Here is a 20,453-nt window from a genome sequence, read left to right as displayed (position 1 = left end):
CCCCCTCCTTTGCATACCTGAGAGATAGCCAATAATTATCTAGTTTGAGATTTGGCAAGTTTTGGGTTGAATGTTTGCCGCCAAGCAAAGTGGTTTTAGGAGCGGCCCTAGATCAACAGAGTGTTCTTTTTTTGCAAATTCTTAAGTCAGACATGGGAGCATACATCCGCACGCTTACTCTGGACAACTTCCAAAAGTACAAAAGAGTGGTGTTTACGTTCACAAGGTATGGGAACATGATTATTGGGCGGAACGGGTCGGGGAAGAGCACGGTTGCTGCCGCGATTGCCCTGGTGCTTGGGGGGAGCAGCAAAACCATGGGGAAAACCCACCCAGTCCACGAATTTATCCGGTTTGGAGAGAGCAGGGCCGTAATTGGTTTGGAGGTGGTTGTGGACCAGAAAGACGTACTTGGGCAGTTTGGTGCAGTGTTTCCAAATCTAGGGGATGGAGAAGAGTTTGTTTTCCAGATTACAAGAAGTATTGCATCGAACGGGTCTTTCTTCAAAATCAACCAGCAGGCAGTGACCATTCAGCAAGTGAAAAAGATAACCCAGGCCGTGGGCATCTGTATCGACAATCTAGGACAGTTTCTTCCACAGGACCGAGTAATGGAGTTTTCCACCCTCTCGGAAGAGGAACAGCTGGAAACCACGCTTAAAACCTGTCTACCAGGGGTGCTAGCTAAGAAGAAAGAGCTGGAGGCTCTGGATGACCAGCACGCCGAGCACAAGAAGGCTCTAGCGGTGCGAACGGCCCAGGTGCAGGAAAAGCGGAGGGAGCTTAGCGTGCTTGAGGAAGAGTCTGAAAAGCTGAAAAACCTGCTCCGCCGCAAAGAGACCATCACTCTTCTCCAGGGAAAGATCAAATGGGTGGAGTATGCCGCCCTGAAGGCCAGGTACGACACAGCTGCCCAAGAAATAGCCAAGCTAAAAGAAGAGGTTGGGCAGCAGAGTGAAGCCACCAGGTGCAAACAGAAGGAGTACAGCCAGCACAAGGACGAGCTTCAAAACAAAGCGCCGCAGACCTTATCAGAGACGTTTAGCGCCGAAAAGTTTACAGCCCAAATCCAAAGCATCAAGGCCCTGGAGGACGACACAGAAGCAGCCACACGCAAAATCAGCGTTCTTGATGAAAAGATCGCCTCCCTGGAAAAAGAAAGGGAGGAGATCCAAGCCCACCAAACATCGTTCCAGGCGCGAGCAGCGCCGGCCCAAGAGTTTACCGCCGAACATCAAAGCGAGCTATCGGCCTTGGAGCAGACCTACCGACAAGAGCTGGTGAAAGAAAGCGAGTGGCAGGCGCACAACGCGATCGGGGTGGCCGCCATCAAAAGCACCGAGCTTCTTATCAAAAAAGAAGAGGAAAAAGAAGAGCGGCAGTTAGAAAAGCTAAAACTGCTGCACAGAGACACCTACACGGCAGTTGTGCTTATGAAAGAGTCCAGCCAGGCCTGGGAAGTGGACCTTCCAGCCTTTTTGACCCTCCAAATTACCCAAGCAGAGTTCTCAGCAGAGCTTTCCAGCCAGCTGAGCCTGCACGCCCTAACAACCTTTGTCTGCCACAGCAAAGAGTCTTTCCAGGCGTTTGTGAAAGAGTTTAAAGAAACACACCAGCTAGCGGTCAATGTCGTGGAAAAGCAGCCAAGCACGTACAAGCTGCCTGAGCGCCTGCCAATTGACAGCAAGTTTGAGATGGCCTATCTTTCAGAGTGCCTCACCGCTCCCCCGGCAGTGCACGAGTTCCTAAACGTTTTTGCCAAGCTGTCTCTCATTCCAGTAACGCGTGCATACATCGACGAGACAGAGTTTTTCTCTCTCCACCCAAAAGTCGTTCGAGCTATCTCACAAAAAAGAGTGATCGAGATAAAACGATCAAAATACACTACAGACACCACCCTGGTGATTTCACCAATGGGGAAAGGCATTGATCTGGACAGCAAGCCCGAAAACAGCGGCCTTGTCCAAAAGCTGGAGAACCTGAAAGAAGAGAGAGACCAGCGGCGGCTGGCCAGAGAAAGCGCCATCCGAGCCAAGGTCTCTCTTGAAGCCCGAATTAAAGAACTGAGAGCTACCAAAGACATTGACGAGAAAGAAGCCGACCGCTACGAAAGACAAAAACGCGCCCACCAAATAATGGTTGAGCGCTCAGAGGAGGCCAGGCAGGAGATAGAGTTCTTCCACGGTGAAAGGGAACAGGAAGAAAAGGAGTGGACAGTGCTCCTCAAAAAAGAGCAAGGCCTGTTTCACAAGCTTTCAATCTTCAACTTGATAGATGCCCTCAAAGAACTTGTGGACCGCTCAAAAACAACCTTTGAAGCAGAAACGCTGCTTAAAGCAGAAGAAAGAGAACTCCATGCTTTTTACCAAACCCTCTCCAGCCTCAAGGTGCAGCTTTCTCAAGTGGAGGTTGAAGCTGCCACCCACCAACAAGATGCCAAACGCAAGCTCAAAGAAGCACGCGAAATCATCAAAGTAGAGACACCTGAAACCAAAGAGCTGATGAAAACGCTTCCATCAGATACCCCGTCCCTAACCATACTTCTTGAACAGGAAAAGGCAAAAATCGAGCTCTCAGTGGTTGACGAGTCCTCGATTGAAGAGTACCACAAATGCAAGGGCGCGGTCAAGACCCAGGAGTCTCTCATTGCAGCTTCAGAGAAACAAGAGGCAAATACAGCCAGCAAAAAGAAGCACCTGGAAGAAGAGATAAAAACAGAAATAGAAGAAACAGTCGAATGTCTCAACTGTCGTCTTCAAGATCTTTTTGCATCTGTGTCTGCCAAAGTGGCCCTGTCTGTGGAATACTCGGCCTCTCCCAGAAAGTGGAGGCTTCTGCTTAAGGTGCAGTTCAGGGCTGAAGGCGCTCTCGCGGCTCTATCTGCCGGGAGGCAAAGCGGAGGAGAAAAAAGCGTTTCAATCATTCTCTACCTCCTGGCAATGCAGTCCTTCACTAACTCTCCATTTTCCCTGGTAGATGAAGTAAACCAAGGAATGGACGCAGACCACGAAAGAAGCATTCACGGGCTTTTGCTTGGCCCACAGGCCCGCCTGCAGAGACAAATCATTGTAATTACCCCAAAGCTTGTCCCACACTTGGTTTACTCCCCACACACCACCGTACATGCCATTATAGAGACATAGACCACCTAAAACGAAGGAATTTGGATGTAAAGGGTTTCCCCTGTTCTTCTCAAGACAAAATGCCGTCCTTGCGCAGGGGCATGCTGATCTTCTCAGTTATTGTCAAGCGGTGAAGGATACTCCTTAGCAATAAAAAAAAGTCATTATTTGTGCTCGGTTTTCGGGTTTTGTCGGGTTTTCTCGGGTTGTCGGGTTTTTGGGTTGCCGAGAATTTCGGGGTGCTGGGGACCGTTGGAAATGTGGTGGTGTCTATTTATTGGTTTGGGCCAGATGGCGGCGGGACGGATGCTTTGGCATGCGCATTGGCATGTGCTTTGACTAGATACTTAAGAATGTCTTTCATCTGGATGGTATCGTTTGGGAGATTGCCTGGGGCGGTGGTTTCTTTGTCAATGAAAAGACGCGTGCTTGGATCGGGATCTGCAAGGATTTGGCCATCCCCATTCGTGATTAGCTGCTCTATTGTTGCCCGGTCCTTCTCGGCCAGCACGGTAACCTTCCAGTTGTTAAACGCCCCTTTCCCAGTCTGGGCCTTGACCTTTCTCCACTCTTTTGCGGCAAGTGTTAGCTGCTTAACAAGGTGCTCCAGCTTTCTTGCATCGGCCCGGATCCTGGCTGAGCTAAGGGCGTAGTCGGCCTCGGTGGTGAAGGTGTTGCTCTTCAGGTCATCTACCACGCTGTAGTCCAGAAGATATGTCCCCGTGGCAACTGACGAAAGAAACTTGAGCGAAACGTTCACCACACCAATGACCATGTGGGTGCACTTGGTGGAGTATACCTGGGAGTCTACCACCACGGCGCCCTTGGTTTCAAAAACTCTGGCGGCTTCGGCCCTCAGCCCCTCGCTGACCCCTGAGAACTGGACCACCCACCCGGTGAAGGCGCTTGGCTGGATGCGAATGGTGGTTCTGGGCTCTGGCCGGTTTTCATCGGTGATTGGGAGGGGCGTGTGTTTTATCTCTTGTCCCGAGCAAAGAACGTGGAACCTTCCCTCCTTGACCCTTTTCAGGTGGTAGATGCACTGGTTGAGCCACTCTAGGGTGCAAATGCTTATTTTGTACCTGTCTATCTCTTTTATCTTGATTCGTGATAGGCTTTTCTTATCTTCTATGATACAATGGGTGACCTGGCTGTTTATCTGCTGGGTCACTTCCCCGCCAAGGGCCAAGACCTTGTTCCGGGTTTTTATCGCCTCCTCCCGGCAGACGCCAATGAACACGGTGCACCGCGCCAGTGGCAGCTCTGGCGCCGGGTGCGCAGGTATGCGGTAGGGCTCTGGCGAGAGAAGCGTTCCCAGCTCGATACTATCAAGCACCCAGTGGTACCAGACCGCCTTTTTCCCCTTCCTGGACCCTCCAAAGTAAACTTCGTAGTGCGTGTCGCTTCCCTCCCTCTCTACACGGCTTCCACCATACTCAATGACCTTGCACCGCACCAGCCTAGCAATCTCTGAGACCCCTTCGATTAGAAAAACAATGCCGTTAAAGAGCTCTTCTTCCAAGACGTCCTGGCTGAAGGTGTCATAAACAATCTCCCGGTTGCCCCGGCTTCTTTCATAGAAGACCTCTTCGGCCGGCACAACGCCAATGCTGTTGTCCTCTGCATACTCTACCTTGCTGCTGCTGTGCTCCAGGGACTTGACCACCAAAAAGTCACAGTATCTGTTGAGCTCCGTGGAAAAGTGACCTCCCAACAGCCTGTAGTAGTTGATAAAGATGGGGTTGGTGATCCCTGAGGTGGAAAAGATGCACCCATCGTATTTTTTCAGCCGGTAGCTAAGAATGGTTTTTTCGCTGAGCGACTCATACACCCAGAGCACACTGATTGCCGGAATGCCCCATTTGTCTGCCAGCGCCTTTTTTTCTGTACATACGCTTTTATACGAAAGGAGGTAGCTGCTTTCAACGCTCATGCTCTCTTCAAGTACGAAGGACGTGTTGGCAAAGATTTTTGCTATTAGCGACTTTTCAGATGAAGAGAGTGCTGTTGATGTGAACTTCACCTTCATTAAAAAACTAAAACAAAGAATTTTATGTCCCAGGAAGCAGCTAAGAAAAGAGTCCTAAACAACACAGCAGTCATGAAGAGAATGATTATAGCTGTGGCCGTGGCCAATGTCCTAGCCAAGCTAATTAAGATACCCCTTGGCGTTCTTCTTACAACACTGTTTATCGAGACGTCTATGCTGGGGCTCATGTTCAAGCTCTCAGGCCCAAGCGTAGTGACCACGGGGGGCAAGGTAGAAATAAGGAGTGAGGGCCTCGATCTGTCATCGAGAGGTATGTCACACATTTTAAAAGATACGTGTTTCATTTCTTTGGCAGTAAAGCTATCGAGCAAACTCGCTGGCAAGAAAGCCTTTTTTATCCTTTTGCTTGTTCCCGTCACTATCTACTACGAACTAACTGGCCTGGCCCAAAGAAGCTTCTCTGCCCAGACCAAACGACCAAGCACCCAGAAGAGGTAGGGTGGGGTGGAGTAGGGTTGGGCTGAAAGCTCACACACCCGAACACCCCGACCCGAACATTAAAGCCCGAAAAAAAGCCCGAAAAAACCTGATTGCGGCATCAGATCAATAGCTCTTTGGATAGCACTTTCATCAGGTCCTGGCCAGAAGAAGATACCCAGCGGCTATTCTGATACTTGAAGTGGTGGGGGCCTGAAAGTGGGGAAGACAGCCACATTTCCTGTTTGGGAGGTTGTCTATTAACAATATACGTTCCGATCTTTGGTATTTCCGCTTTTAGGACGCCATTGTTCAGAGAAACCGAGGAATAAAGACGATCCAGGGATTCAAAGATTCTGAAGAGAGCAGACTTAGAGAGAGTATTGTAGACCAGTGGCTCCATAAAAAATAATTTTATGGGAAGCATTATAACGCTGCAGGTAGGACAGTGTGGCAACCAAATAGGAGCAGAGTTCTGGGACCGCATAGGATCGGAGCACGGAGTGTCTTCAGAGGGAGAGATAGTCACACCTGTAACTGGCGACCGAAAAGATGTCTTTTTCTATGAGTCTTGCGATGGAAGGTTCTTCCCCAGGGGCCTGCTTATTGACCTGGAGCCGCGAGTTATTGGCTCAATTACGGCAGAAAGACCCAACCTTTTCAGCAGAGACAACGTTTTCATTGGCAGTGATGGGGGAGGGGCTGGCAACGTCTGGGCCAGTGGTTACCAGCGAGGCAAAGAGAACGCCGAAGCGCTTTTAGAGATGATCCAAAGAGAGGCGGAGAGCAGCGACTTTTTAGACGGCTTCATTCTCTTCCACTCAGTAGGCGGGGGCACAGGCTCAGGGCTAGGGTCGTTTCTTCTCGAAGAGATAAAAGAAAGAATGCCCAAAAAGAGCATCACTACCGTATCCATCTTTCCAAACAACGAAGAAATGAGCGATGCGGTGGTACAGCCGTACAACTCGGTGCTGACCATGAACAGGCTGAAGGAGTGTGCAGACGGGGTGATTGCGATGGACAACGGAGCCCTGGCCCGGGCAGTTGGAGACTCCTTGAAAGTTAGCTCGCCCACGTTCTCCCACACCAACAGGCTGGCGTCGCTGGTGAGTGCCACAGCTACGTCCACGCTGCGGTTTCCAGGGAGCCGGTTCAGCGACATTTCAACGCTGCTGACGCTGGCATCGCCTGTGAAGGGGTGCCACTTCCTGGTGCCTTCGTACTCGCCCTTCGTTGAGGCGGGGGCTGGGGTGCTGCGGAAAACCACCTGTTTAGACGTGCAGAGGCGGCTTATGCTCCCGAAATCAAGGCTGGTAAGTTTTGAGGAGAGTGAAAGCAACTGTGTGCTCTCGGCGCTGAACATAATGGCCGGCGTTGAGCCGGCCGAGATTGAGAAGAGCTTGCTCCGCCTGCGGCAGAGGGGCAGCCTGCGCTTTGCGCCCTGGGCCCCGCCAAGCATCCAGGTGGCAGTGGGAAAGTCGCCTGAAAGCAGCATTTCAGGGCTGATGCTATCAAACACGACTGGATTCGCCCGAGCTCTTCAGAAAATAGGCACGCAGTACGACCGGCTCAAGAAAAGGAACGCCTTTCTGGACATGTACAAACGAGAGGGCTCCTCCCACATTGACGAGTTTGAGCCGGCCAGAGAAACCTTGCAGTGGGTGATTGACGAGTACCGGAGTGCAGAGCTATCTTCCTATATTTAGGTGGCCCGGCTGCTGCACAGACGGGTGCTGCTGGGACCGGGCAGGCCAGTAAACAATAAAGGACCCCCAGCTCAAGGTCCCCACGCTTGGTCCCAGTTCAAGGTCCCAGCCCAAACCTGAACCTTATTTGATTAGCGGACTATATAAGAAACCCAAATTTTGAAAAAGCATCATGTTGTCTTATTGGTTTTGGTAATCACAGGCCGCCCCTTTGCTGCTCACATTTTGAACCACGAGGTAGGGAATGACTTCTGTGCTTTTTTAAAGACGCTAGAGAACTTGGTCGGCATTTGAATGGCGCCATCAAGCCCCTCAAACGATCGCTTGGGCACTTTTTCGATTAGATCTGCTGCACTGTCTGTTATGAGAATGGTTTTGTAAATGAATGCGTCAATAAGCAAGAAGACCTCATCATAGTGTTTGGCCAGAGACTTTTGGGACAGCGGTCCTCTAATCACTTTCACACAGGCCGTGTAGAAGGCATCCAGCGCATTGGACAGAGCTATTTCGTTTTCTTCAATTGGCGCATAGAGAATAATGCACAAGTCCTCAACAATCTTATACAGAACAAGCGAGTCGTCGAACAAGAGAATGCTTCCTTCAGTTTCTTTTGCTTTGCTGAACATCTTTACTTCCATATCCTTTACCTCACTGCCCACCACAAGCGGGGTTCCCAGGAGTCTTGCTCCGTTCTCCCCGACTATAGCAAGCCCCTTCACTATGTTGCACCCACTCATTACAAATAGAAAAACAGAATAGCATAAATATTTAGTGCTTAGCCTTTGAGTCGGTGTGCTTAGGCTTTGAGTCAGTGTGCTTTTTTGGGTTGGTACTGATAGTGGTGCTAGTGTTGCTCGAGTCGTCACTGTCACTGTCACTGTCCTCATCCTTATCCTTATCCTTACCCTTACTCTTACCCTTACCCTTACCCTTACTCTTACTCTTATTCTTGGTCTTAGCACTATCACTGTCCTCATCCTTAGCACTGGTCTTACCCTTACTCTTACTCTTACTCTTAGCACTGGTCTTAGCACCGGTCTTGGCACTGTCACTGTCACTGTCACTGTCCTCATCCTTAGCACTGGTCTTGGCACTGTCACTGTCACTGTCACTGTCACTGTTCTCATCCTTAGCACTGGTCTTGGCACTGTCACTGTCACTGTCACTGTCCTCATCCTTAGCACTGGTCTTACCCTTGGTCTTAGCATTGGTCTTGGCACTGTCACTATCACTGTCACTGTCCTCATCCTTACCCTTACCCTTACCCTTACTCTTACTCTTACTCTTGGTCTTAGCACTATCACTGTCCTCATCCTTACCCTTACCCTTGGTCTTAGAACTGGCCTTAGCATTGCCCTTGGTCTTAGAACTGGCCTTAGCACTATCACTGTCACTGTCCTCATCCTTAGCACTGATCTTAGCACTGGCCTTAGCACTGTCCTCATCCTTAGCACCGCCCTTACCCTTGTCCTTCTTCTCTATGGAAGAGGGTGGTGCTTTGTCTAGGCCTTCAACTGTTTCTTTGTACCGGATAAGAACCTTTGGAACAATTAAGGAAAGATCGTTGGTTGTTTCTACGCCAGCCTGTGTAAACAACAGAAGAAGCTCTTTTCTTTGCTTCTCCTCCACAGTGTAGCAGAGCTTGAAGAAACCATCTTTCAGCTGTTGCAGGTCTCCCTTCTTAGTGGTAATGTAGATAAGCAGGGCCAGGGTAAGACCGTCATATGTTGAGGCATCTATGGGCTTGTCCTGGGTGCTGTACTCCTGGCACGCGGCATAGAGAAGCTTGGCATACTCCTTGATCTTTGGGTTGGTTGCTGATTCGTCCAGGGCATAGGCCATCTCCTGCATCTGCTGGTTTGTTTCCTCTGAGATGGTTAGCTTGTTTCTAAGAGAAATAAGTACTTTGAGGATGTACGCCTGCATGGTCTCTTCAAGAGTCACCGACTTAGGGAGCTTGGTAAGTGCTTTGATGAAGGGCTCGGTAATGGCTGGGTCGTTGATCCCTTTGAGAAACTGTAAGATGATGTCTCTTCGCTTTTCATCCACACGGGTGCCTTCTTTGGCATGCTTTAGGAAGGAGCGGGCATCTTTATCCTCCTGGTACTTTGGGGTGCCTACCCGGACAAAAGAAATCTCTTCAACGACCTTGTAGTCCTCTTCGTGTGTAACGGGGTTGAAGACTCTTTTTTGGATCAGGCTTATGTCTATCTTGTCGTACCCTTTCTCTGCTTTCTTTTTGTCCTTGTCCTTGGAGGTGGAGGTGGACTGTGAGACTGTGGTTTCGGTGGTTAGGTCTATCTCAGTTAAGAACAGTGAAGCAACGGTTTTTCTGAGATCGTTTTTTACCTCAATGTACTTTTCGGGGTTTCTTGGGGCCTTGCTGCCTCTTTTTTTCAGGGCACCGGTGTAGAAGCTATCTAGCTCAATCAGTCTTCGGACCAGCAGGCCCAGGGCCTCCTTCTTGCAGCGGGTGATGAGTACGGAAACAGTGGTTCTGAGAGAGGTCTTGAAAAGAGGGTTGGCCACATACTTTGGGAGGGTGATAAGGAAGATAACATCAAGAACGTGTCCGTTGGAGAGCATTGAGGAAACAGGAGGATGGCTGAAATAGTCAATACTATCAGCAATTTTTCTAAATATGGAAATAGGCGATCTGGCTTTTTCGATGTCCTCGGCAAGCAGTGTGGGGGGCGGGGCGTGGGTTCCTTCCTTAACCAAAAACCCGAGGGTGTTCCACTTCTCAGCCAGAAGCGGCAGAAGAAGAACTGCAATTACTTCGGCCTCTTTCTTGTCGTGCGAGTCCTTAGGGAGGCCAGCCGAGACAATTAGGTCGTAATGGTCCTTGTACGGAACAATCGGTGTTCCAGAGATGTAAGAGAGGTAGATTAGCAGATGTGTTAGCTTAATGAGAGAAATAAGCAGGAGGACTCGTTCGTAGGTGGGTCTTTTCGTCCATTTCAGGATGTCATTGATTGTAGTGGCGCTGTCAGTGTAGATACCTTCAAAGATCGAAACAAAGTTTTTTAGCTTGGCAGAGCTGATCTTGATATCTAAAACTTTTTCATCTCTCTCTGCCGCAGGTTTTGAGCGTGCCTGGGCCTTATCTGCCCCTTCCAACTCCTCTTCAGAACTTGAACCTGAACCTGTCCCCGAACCTGCCTGCTTTCCCGGACTTGTTTCTGGGATGATAGCGGCTTGATTGGCAGTTTTCTTGGTTGGGGACTTCTTGGTGTACTTGTCTATCTTGGTTGAGTCAATGGAGCCTCCCTGGGTGTGAACAGGTCTCTTCAAAATCGAGTTTGAGAGAAGCTCCAGAACGTCAACCATTTCGAGCATGGCCTCGGGAGTAAAGGCCTCACAGGCCTGCTCAGTGAAAACGCTCGAAAAGTAGGAAAAGAGCGACAGAACCAGGCCAAAGTCGCTTTCAAACGCATCGGTGTGCACGGCACCCAGGGCCCAAATACACCGGCCAATAACGATGCTGTTTCTATCGACTGTGTGGCTGTTCATGTACTGAGTGGCTTTGGCAAACACGTGGGACAGCACGGGCTTGGTGATGTTTAGGTCGTCAATGGTGGCAATGAGAGCAAACAGGAGTCTTCGGTCAACACCGAGCGCAAACACGCCCTGAGCCAGTTCTTTGTAGTAGTTGATGACGTGTGTTTTGCCATATAGGAACACAAACATTTCTCTAACACTGGCGGTTATCTCAAACTCTGACATAAGGGCAAAGGCATTCTCTATCATTACGTCGGGCATGGCATACTTCTCAAAGAAGGTTTTTACCACCTGAAAGGCGGGGATGGTGTCGGTGTAGACGTCCCTGAGTGTCCGAACAAAGAGGATTAGCCGCCCCACGCAGGCATCTGAGAGAAAAACAGGCAAGTCTTTCATTTCTGAAATAATGTACAGGAACACATATGGGGAGTCGCTATTGCCAAGCATCTGAAGAAAGATGTTCTGGATAGAGGTAGCATCTAGGTCTTTCAGGACGCCAACAAACTTTTTCACCGTTTTTTCGTAGTTCTTGTTTTTGAAGTATCTGATGGTTAGCTTTTGCATTAGGTCGTCTGCCTCCCCCAAGAGCTTAATGTGGCTTTTCTTTGGCTTGGCATTTTTTTTGGAGCTGCCCGGGGGTGTTTTGCCTGCAGACACTTGTTTCTGTGCCATGGTGGTTCCGTAGAGTGCGTCCTGGCTCTTTAGAAAGTCTTTTCCGATTTTTTCAATGGTAGGTTTTCTTTTGTCAATATCTATTGTTACCTTAGTTCGGGTTTCTTCCTCCTGAACAGGGTGGCCATCCTTCACTGAGATGTCATTTGTTTTTGAATGCTTTTCCTTGATGACGTGCCCGCTTTTCTCTGCCCTAGGATTCAGTGCTGCCATTGTTTCCTTCATTTCCGAGTCCTTGCTCAGTGTTTTAAATGGAAACATCCCGAACCCACCTGAAACATCCCAAAAACACCCAAACCACGCCCACACACGTCTTATTTATTTGTACATTTTTTAATTGGCTTAGATGAAGGTGCGAATTCCTCTTGTTTCCACTAAAGACAGCTTGATTCTTCATCTTCCTAAGACAGCTCTTTCAATTAACGAATGTCCTAAAACGAGCCTTAGTCTGATGATTCGCCAGAAAATGAAGTTCTTACTTAACTCGATTTATGGCATACTCACCAGTGACACCAAAGAACAAGAAAAAAGAAGAAGAATCATTCGTCTCTACACCAACGAGTCGAATGAGCTGATCAAGATGCTTACCCTGAGTCTTTCTTCCAAGTACATCCCAAAACTGGAACTTCTTGAAACCAAGACGTTTAGGCTGCAAAAGTACAACACCGACCAGGAACAGCTGGCAGATGAGCTGGTTTACAAGTGTGGCGAGCTAAAAATGCAAACAAGCTCAAGCTTTGACGTCTCCAGAGCCCTGGACGTTTTTTTCCGGCAGGAGGTAGACTTTCCATCCGAGGCATTGGTGCTGGCCAAAACATTCGCACCGGCCCCAAGCACCCAGACCGCATTTGTGCGGATAGAGCAGCTTCTGCGCCTCCACATCCAAAAATCAGGAATTTGGAAAAGCCAGGACATTTCTTTTACCTTTGACGAGGGCAGGCTGATTCTCCGGTCCTACGGGTTCAAAAGCACGCTTTTCTTGCACGCATCCATTGACGAGCCACAGTGGCACCTTGTCTCCATTGAGCCAATCGAGTACGACGCAAAGCCTATCTCACCCAAAGTGATCAGAGGGGGGAACATGCTCAAAGAGCTGGTGGAGGCAACCAAGTACGTGAAGGTTCTTCTGGAGATTGAGGAAATCTTCAAAACCCTGAAAGAAGCAGCCGAAAAAAAAACATTTGAAATTTCCATATCGGGCACATCGAAAGAATTTGTTGTTACCATGCTTGGAATAATAAAACTAGAAGTGGGGATCAATAAGAACTGGAACGGTCCTTCCATCTTCTGCCTCTTCCACCACCAAAACAAGACCCAAGTCTTTAAAGAGGAGATACTTAGCCACGTGTTCTCGGAGATAGACGCCCTCATCCAAAAGACCTACTCGCCCCATGCATCGTTCACCGCGGAAAAGGGCCTGTTCTATCGGGGGGGCACCTTCTCCACCCTTCGAGACCTTAACCGGGAAATAACCCAGGCCCGGGTCGAGACACACACCCACACCCCCGGGGTGATCATCAAAGAAAAAGCCAACGTGCTGGTCCAAGAAAAAGTCGTTCAAACAAACATACTCATCCGAGACGCGAGCAATGACTACCTGGCACTGGCCTGGGGCGAAGGGCACTTCGCCGCGCCAAGAGTCTTCTTTGGAAAATGGTCAGGGACCACGCCACACGCCCAAGAGCTCCACGTTCTGTTGCCAAGTGCATCGGCAGCCCCCCGAACACTTTCAGGTGCAGTGTTTGGGCTGGGAGGCATATCAACCACCCATAGCCCGAAACACCTGATCCAGATGCTTACGGAAAGACCCAGGCAGATGCTTTCTCTAATTAGTGCGTATAAGGCCATATGGATGGTGAAGGGGATTGAAGGAATGATCAGCCTAGACAAGAACATAGAGCTAATCGTTTGCAAGGCACTGAGTGTGACCATTGAAGGCAAAGATAACGAAAAAAACCTGACCGAAATTATTGGGCCCAAAATCAATGTTAAAGATAAGCTCTGCAAAGAAGAAATCCAGAGAATTGTCTGGACGGGCGTGGTGGTGCTTGGGATCCTCTCAAAGCACATGCTTGTCCTCCCCAAGAGGTACAAACAGATGATTCTTTCAGGCTCAATCAACCACCCGAAAAACAGCACTGAAAACGAAATGGTACTTCTTGAAGATAAGGTGCAGCTTGTGCTGGCGTACACCAAAGGAGCCATCCACTGCACCTCCGAGCACTTGCTTGTTAGCGCCTGGGCCAATGCCGCCCTGCGAAGCACCACCATTCTGGGCTTTTCGCAAATATTTGAGCTCCAAAACGTGCTTCTTATGCCCAGGCTTATCAGCACAGTCCGGGTCAACGGCATTCTTGGGGGGTCACTGGCCAAAACCTGTGGCATCGCCGTTGTCTACACCGTAACAGATACAATTGAGCTTCGGTGGACGGGAAGGTCGCAGGCCTTCGGCGGGGTTTTCTCAGACATTGACCAGCTCAGGGAAAGCAGCAACGCCCTGGTGTTCCCCCTCTCGGCACTGTCGCTCTTCCTTGAGAGAATAGGCGGCCTGTTTGAACGGGAAAGAGTGGCACTTTTTGGGGAAACTTTCAGGGTTGAAAACGAAAAAACGGTTTACAAATTCAGGTTGGCACACACAACAACCCTGGAGTGCACAACTCTGGAAGGGGGCAAGCTAGCAGATGAAATCAAGCAAATAATCGAGACGTCCCCAGACCCCGAAAAAGACCTTCTAGACCGGCATCTATTTCTTTATCCCAATACAAGCTAATGCGAATAAACACATAAATAGAGGTGTAAAGAGATGAAGCATGAAGATTAGTTTTGTAGCACTCATTGCCGTTCTAGCCCTTACTGGAGCTTTCTGCAAAGAGCTTCCCAAGAATGCCAAGGTCGGCAAAAAGAATGACAAGAAAGTCATCCAGATTGTCACCAAAGCACTAGAACAAGTCCCAAAAGCGGCCACAGAAGGCCTCAAACTAACCGCAACCAAGGGAAAGAAGACCCTAAAATCAAACCCAGTGATTGCCCAGCTACTTTCCATGGAGAACGACGACGAGGACGACGAGGACGACGAGGATGAGGAAACTGACAGCAGTGATCTAGGCCACGCAGAATTTACTATCATGGATCTTTTTGGAGATGACACCTCCAGTGCTCAAAGCCTCAATGACGGAGGGGTCATAGGCAAAGAGGATGTAGATGTGGTAAAGAGTGAAGAAGCCGAAGTAGCTGAAGAAGCCGAACCTGTGGCTGTATCCGAACCTGAGACCGACGCCAAGGCCTTGGCTGTACCCAGCACCGAACCTGAGACCGACGCCGAGGCAGTGGCTGTACCCAGCACCAAAACTGAGGTCGAGGCAGTGGCTGTACCCAGCACCGAACCTGAGACCCAGACCCAAGAAATGATGCTGGGTCTGGAGGGCGCAAGTATAGTTGAAAACCCAGCCACCATTGTGCAATACGTCCCAACTGAGGGAGAGGATGTGTTTTTGCAACAGGTTGATGAAGCCATCGCCAGCGCTGGCATTCAAAAGGACAGTGTTGTTGGAAAGAGTGTTGCTAGCATTGTTGTTGTCAACAAGCACCCAACGACGGGTGCAGAAACCACCAGCAAGATTCTTTTCGGTATGTACATCTGGAAAGAGGAGGAGAAAAAAGCCATCTATGGTGTCCATGATGTCTCCATTAATACCCGTGTAATCAAGTTGGTCGTCTAAGAATAAACGCTTTCAAGTTTTTTTCGGGTTTTCGGGTTTTCGATGAAAAACTTTTATTATTCAGGTGCTGCTCCCTTTCCACTGACTAAATCAAATAGAAGGTTTTTTACAATCTCGTTGTCTGGAAGGATCTTGGCAGTTCGCTTGCTTAGACCGCTCGATAGCTCCACCGCCTTGGCGCGGGATAGCTCGGTGAGGGTGTACGGAAGCGCTGAAACCTTACCTAGAAGGTCCATGTGCCGCTGAATCCCCTCTCTCGCCTCTTTCTTTGAAACATCCGTCTCTACCAGGGCCTTGGCCGCCTTCAGAGCCGAAGAAAGCGCCAGTAAAAGAAAGTCTCCCTCCGTGTAGGTTTTGTCCTCTCTAAATCCAAACCAGTACAGAATTTGGTCGTTGAACACTTTCCAATGAACTATTTCTGAGACAATTTGGTTGTGAACAGAGAAAACAATCCAGGGCTTCTTTCGGAAGTACTCGTGGAAGAAGACGTGGAGGTACTGCGCGTCCTCGTTGTGTGTCTCCTCTGAGTAGAACCTTTTTACTACCTGGGAGATAAAAAACTCTGATTCTTCTGGGGTTGGCAGCTCGGAAAGAAGCAGCTTGGTGATGACTCGGTCGCTGCTTGGCGAGTGGTTGGCTTCTTCTTCTTCCAGGTGCGCATAGAGCCACTCAAAGATACCCCTCTCCCCTTTGAAGTAGATGGAAAGATCGGCCACAGCCAGTAGCGCCGTGTCTGAGCCCAGGAGCACTTCAGGCTTTAGAAGCTCAGCGTACTTCTCTGGAGCGTTCCCGTGGATGGCTGCAAGGGCGGTCAGGCGGAGGGCGGCGTTTTTGGTGGCTGGGTCTTCTGCCCCCAGATTTCCAATGGCTTTTTCTTCAATAAGCCTAAAAACCGTTGGAAAATCTTTTACCTGAAAGTTGTCTTGCAAAAGCAGAGCCTCTCCCAGACACACCTGCGTAGACACTCTTCCAACCGACAGCGCCTTAATCAGCATTTTGTCATCATGCGACCCACTGCATGCCCTTAAAATGATTCCAGCTATGCCTGACACGACCTCTGGAAGAAGCTCTGCGTCCTGGGAGAGAATGTAGAGGGCACACTTGATGAGCAGCCCCCTCTCCTTGGTCTGGAACGCGTCGTAGTACTCCAGCAGCGAAAAAAGCGTAAATGGCACCGATCCAGTAAAAACGTCCCCAGAGCTCAGGGCCAGGGACGAGTCAATGATTGATTTGAGAAGAACCGCAACGTCTGGAAGCACCAGCTCGTCCCGCCCCCTCTCCTGGTCGATGTGCTGCAGACTGACCCGCATCAGAAAAAGCAGCGACGGCGTTGATCTTTCAAGAAACTCTTCGCCAAAACCGTCAGCATACTCGTGCTGCTTCATCAGCGACCTAAGCAGACGCTCCAACGAATGGTTCTTCCTGTTTTCAAGGTAGAATCCAGCAACTAACCGCTCAAACTTCCCTTCAAACACCTCTTCAAAAATGACCCCAAACTTTTGCAGAAACTTGGTCCGGATCTCCTCGCTCCTTTCCTCCTCGAGCGCCTGGAGCAGGGCCGACCTTTCTTCAAGGGTAAGCATCTCCCACGGCAGCCCCCCAAGTCGGCTCGAAACAAAAGTCATTCTAACTCCTTCGCTCGTATCGGAGGCTCTGGAAACAATGGCTGGGAGCGTGCTTCTGTTCATAACAATCGACGAAAGAATAAGCTTTCTTATCTCTGGTGATGGGTCGTACCTTAAAAGATCTTTGAAAAGCTTGAAAAACGGAAGATTCTGGTCCAGCAGCCCCTCCTGGTACCGCATAACGATGTGGACGGCATGAATCCGCACACTCACCTCCCGATCAAACAGCTTTTCGCCTATTTTCACCTTAACGGCACCCCACAGCCTCGGACTGACCGTATCAAGATGCTCAATGCACCCCCGAAGCAAAATAAGGCTGTTGGTTCGGGTATGCTTAAGCTTGGAGTCTACCCCGCGCACCAAGTACTTGATCAGGTTGTGGGTGAAGTTTCTCCCCTCTTTGGAGTGCTTGAGCCTTTTCAGCAGCTCGTTGGTGAACTGGAGGATTGATTTTGGCACCTCGGCTCGCCTGCACCCAAGAAGCACGCTTATGCACTCGCAGAACTCCCTGAAAGTCCCTGTAGCATTCTCCGGGTCTTCAGTTATCAAAGCTTCCAGCTCGTCAAGCACCTCCCTCGATTCTTTCACGCTTTCTGTTTGTGCTCTGTTTAGAAGCTCAGCCACCTGCATAGAAAACAAAGTATTTTTCAAATTTACATGTCAGACCACGAAAGCCACGAGAGCTATGGCAGCGACGATAAAAGCTTCCAGGAACACGATGAAGAGGTGCTGCTTGAAAATGGCGATGGAACAGAAAAGCACGACCCGCGCCAGGAAAAAGAGTCGGAAAAAAGATACACCTCCCCAATTATGACGAAGTTTGAAAGAGCCAAAATCCTAGGCATCCGCGCGCAGCAAATAAGCATGTCAGCGCCCATCATGGTGGAGTACGGCGACGAAACAGACCCCATTGAAATTGCCAAAAAAGAGCTCCGGGAGAAAAAAACGCCTCTTATTGTGCTTAGAAGACTTCCAGACAACACGTACGAGAAGTGGCCTGTCAAAGACCTTATTAACTTCTACGACTGAGTGCGTGGATCCCAGGCTAGCATCCGTTTGTCTCTGTTTTTCAGGGGCTTTAGAGACAAGATCTGAGCCACTCGCTAATCAAATAAGGTTCAGGTAAGATAAATGATAAAAATGTTTAGTACCAATGCGCAATACGGTGTCCAGCAGGCGGGGCCTGGCCTGTCCCTCCTTTAACTCTTTGTGTTTTTATTGCTTTTTATATGGAGAGGATACAGGCAGTCATCAGAGTGCGCCCGCTCTCAGCCGAGGAAAGGTCGGGGGGCGTAAAGGAGGCCTGGTGCAAGGTGGGAGAGCGAGGGTTGATCCAGCACCTAAGCGCGGGCGGCCTGGAAGTCTCAGCCCAGGCGATGTTCTTTGACGGGGTCTTTGGCCCGGAGGAGAGCAATGGCGCCCTGTTCTCATACGTCCACCCCACAATTGCCAAGATTCTTAACGGAACGAGCGTTTGCATCATTGCGTATGGGCAAACGTCTTCGGGAAAGACACACACCATGAAGGGAACGATTGAAACACCGAGAGAAAGGAGGCAGAGGGCAGATCCCAAAAAACAAAAGATAAGCTATGACCCAGGGATTATCCCAAGAAGCCTTGAAGAAATCTTCAAAATTGCATCTGCAGCAGATGGCACTTTTGAGTTTACTATCTCTTTTGTTGAGATCTACAACGAAAACGTCTTTGATCTTCTAGGCGACCCCACAGAAAGTCTCCAGGTCCGAGAGCTGCCTACGGGAGAGACCTACGTTAAAGACGCCCAGGAAATAAGCGTAACCACTGTAGATGAAGCAATTAACGTCTTTTTAACCGGAGAAAGCAGCCGAAAGGTTGGAGCCACCAAAATGAACAGGGAAAGCAGCCGAAGCCATGCAGTGCTGAAGCTAAAGACCGTCCACCGCCAGGGGCACCAAACGCTTCGCTCGTCCGCCACCTTCGTTGACTTGGCAGGCTCTGAGAGAAGCCGGCAAACAAAGGCCCAGGGCGCGCAGCTAAAAGAGGGGGGGCACATCAACAAGAGCCTTTTAGCACTGACAAGTGTGATTTCAAAGCTTTCGCTTGGCCAGACCCACGTTCCCTACCGAGACGCGAAACTTACCCGAATTCTCCAGCCCTCGCTTTCGGGCAACTCCTTCACCACGATTGTCTGCACCGTGTCTTCAGCGCCCCAGTGGCTTGAAGAAACACTCTCAACGCTTAACCTAGCTAACAGAGCCAAAAACATAACGGTTAAACCTCTGGTTAACTCAACTGCCGGGAGTAGAGAAAAAACAAGCAAAACAAGGGTCTTAAAGCTGATAAAAAGCACGGGAGAGGTTCTTTCAGAGATAAAGGATGCCCACCGCCTGGTAGCCGAATCAAAAACTCTTCTGCGCCAAGCGAGCACCGATCTTGAAGAAATTTTCCTTTCCCTGAAACAAGCGCCCCAAAACTCGTCGTCTGAGCTGGGCAAAATACTCAGCGAGCTCAAAACAACCAAAGCCACCCACCTCTCAAAGCTCTCAGAATTGGCTCTTTCCGTGAAGCATCTTCTAAAACAGGAAAAGTACTTCTCAGAGATAATAAAGCCGCCTCCCGACATATCCACGCTGCTTCAGCACCTGGTGGAAGGGGACAAGCTCATCCAGCAACAAAGAAGCCAGATAAAAACACTCCTCAGCCGCCCGCCCGAACCAAGCGCCACCGCCCACCCCAGAGCACCCATACCCATAGACACCCAAACACTGACAATGGCCGTAGAGCTTGATAGGCTCAAAAAAGAGTACCAGCGAGAAAAGCGAATGCTCCAGCTTAGAATAGCCCAGCTCGAATCAAAAAACTAGCCCGCAACCCCGAAAACCCCGAAAACCCCGAAAGCCGAAACCCCGAAAACCTCGAAAGCCGAAAAGCAAACTATTTTATTTATTTTTTTTTACCCTAGACATGCAGCTTAGAGAATTCAACACTTTTGTATCAGAGAAGCCTTCAGAAACGAACGCATCACCACAGATCTACATCTGCAACGTGTTCGCCAAGAACGAGATTCTTGCCAAGAGCAAGGCTTTCAGCCTTTTAAGAAAAACCCACAAGATCAAGTCTACCAGCGCTGTCGTCCTCAAGCTTGAAGAAGTAGCACAGTACGCAGACGTAAAAGCAAGAACTTTTGGCGTTTCAGCCGTCTACAGATCAACTGCAGGCCTGCACAACGTCCACAAGGAGATCCGAGCCGTTACCAGAGCCGGAGCCGTTGGAAAGATCTACCAAGACCTTAGATCAAGACACAGTGCCAAGCAAGAGTGTGTTACTATTATTGATGTAAAGGAGATAGCTGAGTGTGACGTAGTCAGCAAAGACCTAGCCCAAGTCATCAATGCCCCCAAGTACCCCCTCTTTGACAAACGAGTGCCAGCCACCGCCCCCAACTACCAGGCCGTATCTATTGCTAGAAAGTAGTGGTGCTAGATGTGCTAGATCCATTCAATAAAACATAACCCACCAAGTCGAGTCCCTGTTTTTCACGGCCCAGCAACCGGCCCAGAACCTGAACTTTATTTGATTAGCTTGGAGCGACCAGACAGAGACAGAGACTCGCAGATGCAAAATTTTTATGAGTTCATTGAGAGGAATAGAAGTAAGAAGAC

General features: G+C 49.6%; 13 protein-coding genes across 13 annotated transcripts; 8 read left to right on the top strand and 5 right to left on the bottom strand.

Moving 5' to 3' along the window:
- Positions 1-152: 152 nt before the first annotated feature.
- On the top strand, positions 153-3,143 carry NEDG_01300 (uncharacterized protein; the record flags this gene model as incomplete). Its single annotated transcript, XM_067688718.1, has 1 exon — positions 153-3,143. One exon carries the CDS (start codon positions 153-155, stop codon positions 3,141-3,143), a length of 2,991 nt encoding a protein of 996 aa, XP_067543906.1.
- A 253-nt stretch (positions 3,144-3,396) lies between these two features.
- Positions 3,397-5,151, bottom strand: NEDG_01299 (uncharacterized protein; the record flags this gene model as incomplete). Its single annotated transcript, XM_067688717.1, has 1 exon — positions 3,397-5,151. One exon carries the CDS (start codon positions 5,149-5,151, stop codon positions 3,397-3,399), a length of 1,755 nt encoding a protein of 584 aa, XP_067543905.1.
- A 24-nt stretch (positions 5,152-5,175) lies between these two features.
- Positions 5,176-5,610, top strand: NEDG_01298 (uncharacterized protein; the record flags this gene model as incomplete). Its single annotated transcript, XM_067688716.1, has 1 exon — positions 5,176-5,610. One exon carries the CDS (start codon positions 5,176-5,178, stop codon positions 5,608-5,610), a length of 435 nt encoding a protein of 144 aa, XP_067543904.1.
- A 100-nt stretch (positions 5,611-5,710) lies between these two features.
- On the bottom strand, positions 5,711-5,992 carry NEDG_01297 (frataxin; the record flags this gene model as incomplete). Its single annotated transcript, XM_067688715.1, has 1 exon — positions 5,711-5,992. The coding sequence occupies one exon, from the start codon at positions 5,990-5,992 to the stop codon at positions 5,711-5,713; it is 282 nt and encodes a 93-aa protein (XP_067543903.1).
- Positions 5,993-6,005: 13 nt separating this feature from the next.
- On the top strand, positions 6,006-7,295 carry NEDG_01296 (tubulin gamma; the record flags this gene model as incomplete). Its single annotated transcript, XM_067688714.1, has 1 exon — positions 6,006-7,295. One exon carries the CDS (start codon positions 6,006-6,008, stop codon positions 7,293-7,295), a length of 1,290 nt encoding a protein of 429 aa, XP_067543902.1.
- Positions 7,296-7,513: 218 nt separating this feature from the next.
- Positions 7,514-8,032, bottom strand: NEDG_01295 (uncharacterized protein; the record flags this gene model as incomplete). The annotated part of the gene is made up of 1 exon (XM_067688713.1): positions 7,514-8,032. One exon carries the CDS (start codon positions 8,030-8,032, stop codon positions 7,514-7,516), a length of 519 nt encoding a protein of 172 aa, XP_067543901.1.
- Positions 8,033-8,063: 31 nt separating this feature from the next.
- Positions 8,064-11,729, bottom strand: NEDG_01294 (uncharacterized protein; the record flags this gene model as incomplete). Its single annotated transcript, XM_067688712.1, has 1 exon — positions 8,064-11,729. The coding sequence occupies one exon, from the start codon at positions 11,727-11,729 to the stop codon at positions 8,064-8,066; it is 3,666 nt and encodes a 1,221-aa protein (XP_067543900.1).
- An 85-nt stretch (positions 11,730-11,814) lies between these two features.
- On the top strand, positions 11,815-14,238 carry NEDG_01293 (uncharacterized protein; the record flags this gene model as incomplete). Its single annotated transcript, XM_067688711.1, has 1 exon — positions 11,815-14,238. The coding sequence occupies one exon, from the start codon at positions 11,815-11,817 to the stop codon at positions 14,236-14,238; it is 2,424 nt and encodes an 807-aa protein (XP_067543899.1).
- Positions 14,239-14,278: 40 nt separating this feature from the next.
- Positions 14,279-15,187, top strand: NEDG_01292 (uncharacterized protein; the record flags this gene model as incomplete). The annotated part of the gene is made up of 1 exon (XM_067688710.1): positions 14,279-15,187. The coding sequence occupies one exon, from the start codon at positions 14,279-14,281 to the stop codon at positions 15,185-15,187; it is 909 nt and encodes a 302-aa protein (XP_067543898.1).
- A 56-nt stretch (positions 15,188-15,243) lies between these two features.
- Positions 15,244-17,442, bottom strand: NEDG_01291 (uncharacterized protein; the record flags this gene model as incomplete). Its single annotated transcript, XM_067688709.1, has 1 exon — positions 15,244-17,442. One exon carries the CDS (start codon positions 17,440-17,442, stop codon positions 15,244-15,246), a length of 2,199 nt encoding a protein of 732 aa, XP_067543897.1.
- Positions 17,443-17,469: 27 nt separating this feature from the next.
- On the top strand, positions 17,470-17,841 carry NEDG_01290 (DNA-directed RNA polymerases I, II, and III subunit RPABC2; the record flags this gene model as incomplete). Its single annotated transcript, XM_067688708.1, has 1 exon — positions 17,470-17,841. The coding sequence occupies one exon, from the start codon at positions 17,470-17,472 to the stop codon at positions 17,839-17,841; it is 372 nt and encodes a 123-aa protein (XP_067543896.1).
- A 200-nt stretch (positions 17,842-18,041) lies between these two features.
- Positions 18,042-19,655, top strand: NEDG_01289 (kinesin family member 3/17; the record flags this gene model as incomplete). Its single annotated transcript, XM_067688707.1, has 1 exon — positions 18,042-19,655. The coding sequence occupies one exon, from the start codon at positions 18,042-18,044 to the stop codon at positions 19,653-19,655; it is 1,614 nt and encodes a 537-aa protein (XP_067543895.1).
- A 100-nt stretch (positions 19,656-19,755) lies between these two features.
- Positions 19,756-20,265, top strand: NEDG_01288 (60S ribosomal protein eL20; the record flags this gene model as incomplete). Its single annotated transcript, XM_067688706.1, has 1 exon — positions 19,756-20,265. One exon carries the CDS (start codon positions 19,756-19,758, stop codon positions 20,263-20,265), a length of 510 nt encoding a protein of 169 aa, XP_067543894.1.
- Between the last annotated feature and the right edge of the window lie 188 nt (positions 20,266-20,453).

The sequence above is a fragment of the Nematocida displodere genome (genome assembly GCF_001642395.1).
Source record: "Nematocida displodere strain JUm2807 chromosome Unknown 4, whole genome shotgun sequence".
NCBI lineage: Eukaryota > Fungi > Microsporidia > Nematocida > Nematocida displodere.
Note: the sequence above shows the minus strand (reverse complement) of the source record. Positions and strands in the feature narration are given on the sequence as shown.